The sequence below is a fragment of the Penaeus vannamei genome, chromosome 10 (assembly GCF_042767895.1).
Source record: "Penaeus vannamei isolate JL-2024 chromosome 10, ASM4276789v1, whole genome shotgun sequence".
Taxonomy (NCBI): Eukaryota; Metazoa; Arthropoda; class Malacostraca; order Decapoda; family Penaeidae; genus Penaeus; species Penaeus vannamei.
Window position 1 is genome coordinate 44735797 of NC_091558.1, and position 3556 is coordinate 44739352.

General features: G+C 38.8%; 1 protein-coding gene across 3 annotated transcripts in view; it reads left to right on the forward strand.

Moving 5' to 3' along the window:
- Window positions 1–3556, forward strand: part of uif (sushi, von Willebrand factor type A, EGF and pentraxin domain-containing protein uif) — a 72691-nt gene that overhangs the window by 18662 nt on the left and 50473 nt on the right. For all 3 annotated transcript variants that reach the window (XM_070126731.1, XM_070126733.1, XM_070126732.1), the window contains exon 3: window positions 2856–2883. In XM_070126731.1, coding sequence (XP_069982832.1) covers window positions 2856–2883 — 28 coding nt within the window. The remainder of the gene's footprint in view (window positions 1–2855; window positions 2884–3556) is intronic.

Genomic DNA, 3556 nt, shown 5'->3' on the forward strand with positions numbered 1-3556 from the left:
GGAAACGGTGACGTCACGAGCTGCTTCGAAGCAAACACTTTTGTCATGACTCGCTGTATATGTGTGTATACATGCGATGTATCTACTCACTGTATCTGTGAATTAACACACACGCGCGCGCGCGCACACGCACGCACGCACGCACACACACACACACACACACACACACACACACACACACACACACACACACACACACACACACACACACACACACACACACACACACACACACACTTCATATGTGTGTATACATACATACATTTATAATTATTTATTTGTGTGTGTGTGTGTGTGTCTAATAACAAACACACACGCGCGCATACACGTACGTACTTACGCACATGCCACTCCACGCACACACGCCCTTTGTGTGTGTTCATCTTACCCCCGAAATGCAGGCGATAAAAGGGAATATCTCTAATAGCGTCTATCTGCGTGTAGAACCAGAATGCAAACACTAGAGATATCACATTCAAATTTTCTATACAGAAAAAGAAATATATGAATATCGAAAAAAAAGGAAAAAAAGCGGGAAAATTTGCACGCTCGTCTCTGCGCCTTTGTTCTCGGTCGTCGGCGGGAATGCATTCGGCGCCGCGACGGATCCCTTATCCTGGGCGATCGTCTTTTCTTTAACACTGTCTGAAACGCCCTTCGAAACATTGTTTTAGAACCTATTTTAGAAGCTTTTTGATCCTCTTTTAGACAGTGTTTGGGATATAAAACATTAGAAATCTTATAGAATCTTGTAGAACCCTGTAGAACCCAGTTTAGAAGCTTTTTAAGAAACATTTTTAGAAGCCATTAGATCCACCTTCAGGAACTGTTAAGAACCCCCTTTAGAATACTTTCAGTAACTCTTTGAATCCCTTTTAGAATCCCGTTTAGAACCCTTTAAGAAAAGAAATTGGTTTTAGAGAACACTGATACATACGACTCTTTGACTTTTCGTAGTATAATTATTTTATCATCATCACCATTTATCAATTTTTCGACAAAAGCTAAGATGCGATAAAGGATCGAATTCTTTTCCATCATTCCACTTATATCATAGACACACGAATATGCTTCCACGCTTCATTTTCCCGCCAAATGAAGCAGGATCGGAATCCATTCGGCGATTTTTTCTTTCTTTCTTTCTTTTTTCTTTCTTTCTTTTCTCGGAGTTTGTGGCGCATCACAATTTCTCGAAGCAGTGGGGGGTGAAGCAACATGAAGCCACCTGCTTCAGTTTTCGGTTCCTTAATTAGGCTCCCGCGAGTGAGAACACGTGAAGTGAGGGCGGCAGGGGGGAGGGGGGAGGGAGGGGGAGGGGGCTATAATGCTTGTTCTGCGTTTTGTCAAATGAAGTAGTTTACGCTGGCTACGGATTTTTTACTACAATTGTTTTTTTTATTTTCATTTTATTATTGTTATTTATATTTTCTTATTTTTTATTTCTCAAAAAGTGGTAGTTCGATTTGGCTTGTTTTTTTTTCATTTTCTTTTCAGTTATTATCGAGCAAAACAAATTATCTACTCTGTCTTTTAACATTTTTTATTTTTTATTTATTTTTGCTACTCATTTCTTCATTGCCTTTTTTATGATATATATATTATATATTCCATCGTTTGTTTTTTTTTTCTTTTCTTTTCTTTTCTTTCCCACTTTTTTTTTTCCGTGAGTAATTTGATCTTGGATTGACACAGGGTATGGGGGGGGGGGGGTTAGCGGGTTGACGCCCCCGGGGTTGGGTATAAAAAGGCTCGTGTCGAAGGTTGGGACTTCCTGATACCCAGAGTCAGGGATCGGCCAAAATTATTCGTCTTTTTGTATATTTTTTATTGTCTTTTTTGTCTTGTCTTTTTTTTCATTTTTTCTTGTCTTTTTTCATTTTTTCTTGTCTTTTTTGTATTTTTTTCTTGTATTTTTCTTGTCTTTGTCTTTTTTTTTTTGTCTTTTGTCTTCTTTGTATTTTTCTTGTCTTTTTTTCATTTTTTCTTGTCTTGTCTTTTTTGTATTTTTTTCTTGTATTTTTCTTGTCTTTGTCTTTTTTTTGTCTTTTGTCTTTTTTGTATTTTTTTCTTGTATTTTTCTTGTCTTTGTCTTTTTTTTGTCTTTTGTCTTTTTTGTATTTTTCTTGTCTTTTGTATTTTTCTTGTCTTTTTGTATTTTTCTTGTCTTTTTTGTCTATTTTCTTGTCTTTTTTGTCTCTCTTTTGAGGGGACGTCGTGATTTAAAAGGGGAATTTATAAAAAATGGTTTTGGATTTTTATTTTACAAATTTCTTTATCTTTATTTTTATTTATTTATTTATTTATTTATTTATTTATTTATTTATTTATTTTTACAAAAGTCGCTTCCAAGTTACGGTTAACGGAGTGTCTAATATTTACGTTTTAACCTAAAAAAAAGATTTAAAAAAATCACAGTAATATAATCATAAACCAAGACTAACAGTATAACGTTATTTCATTTCGCCGCAATGACTCAGCATGTTTTGAAGAACAACAAGGTAGCTCCAGCAATGCAAGCAAAAAAAACGTAAATGCAATTTTCTTATTTACTTTATTATGTTTATTCGATTGAGGGATGTTTTCACCATTATAAACAGCCCCACGAAGACGAAATAATATTGCGTTCAATTAAGTAGACACGACACATTTAACCTGCGAATGGCGACCGGTGTTGTAACGCGTTGAAATTTTACACCCGTGTTGAAGAGCCGCTATGTGAAGCCCCGTGTTTTATTGTTTTTTCCCCCTCTCGTGCATGCTTGTTTGTTTCTGTTTGGATTTGTTTGGACGTCTGTGTGTTTGCTGGACGGTCTGGTGGATTAAAATAATTGATTTTTGTCTTTTTTCTTCCACAGGAGGACGATCTCTTCCACTGTCCAGAAAGTAAGTACCGACATGTGGCAACACCGCAGCAGCTGATGCCACATTACTGTTCTCGGCAGGTTAAGGGAGAGGGGGAGGGGAGGGGAGGGAGGCGGAGGGGGAGAAGGAGAGGGTGGAGAGGGAAGGGGAAGAGGAGGGGAGGGAGGGGGAAGCGAAGAGAGAGGAGGAGGTGGAGGAGAATGAAGGAGAGGAGGAGGTGGAGGAGAATGAAGGAGAGGAGGAGGAGAAGGAGGAAGAAGAGGAGGAGAAGGAGGAAAAAGAGGAGGAGAAAGAGGAAGAAGAGGAGAAAGAGGAAGAGGAGGAGAGAAGAAGCTAGAGTAGAGGATTGGAGAAGGAGAAAAGAGGGAGAAAGCTAAAGGAAGGAGGAAAGGGCATGGGCGAGCAGCAGCAGGAGGAGGAGGAGGAGGAGGGAGGAGGAAGCCTGGGGAAAGAGGTAGAGAGAGAGAGGGTGAAGGAGGGAGAAGGAGAGAGGGGGGGGGGAAGCGGTTAAGCCCAAGGTCTACTTCATCATTCTTTTCAGGATCCTGTGTAGCCATTGCAGCGCCGGGGCTGAAGGAGGGGTGTATGGAAAGTTTTTTTCTTTTCTTTTCTTCATTTATCGATGATTTAACCCTTTCTTTAGGGATGTAAGGAAGGCTTTTATTTATTTATTTGTTTTATTTTTTATTTATTT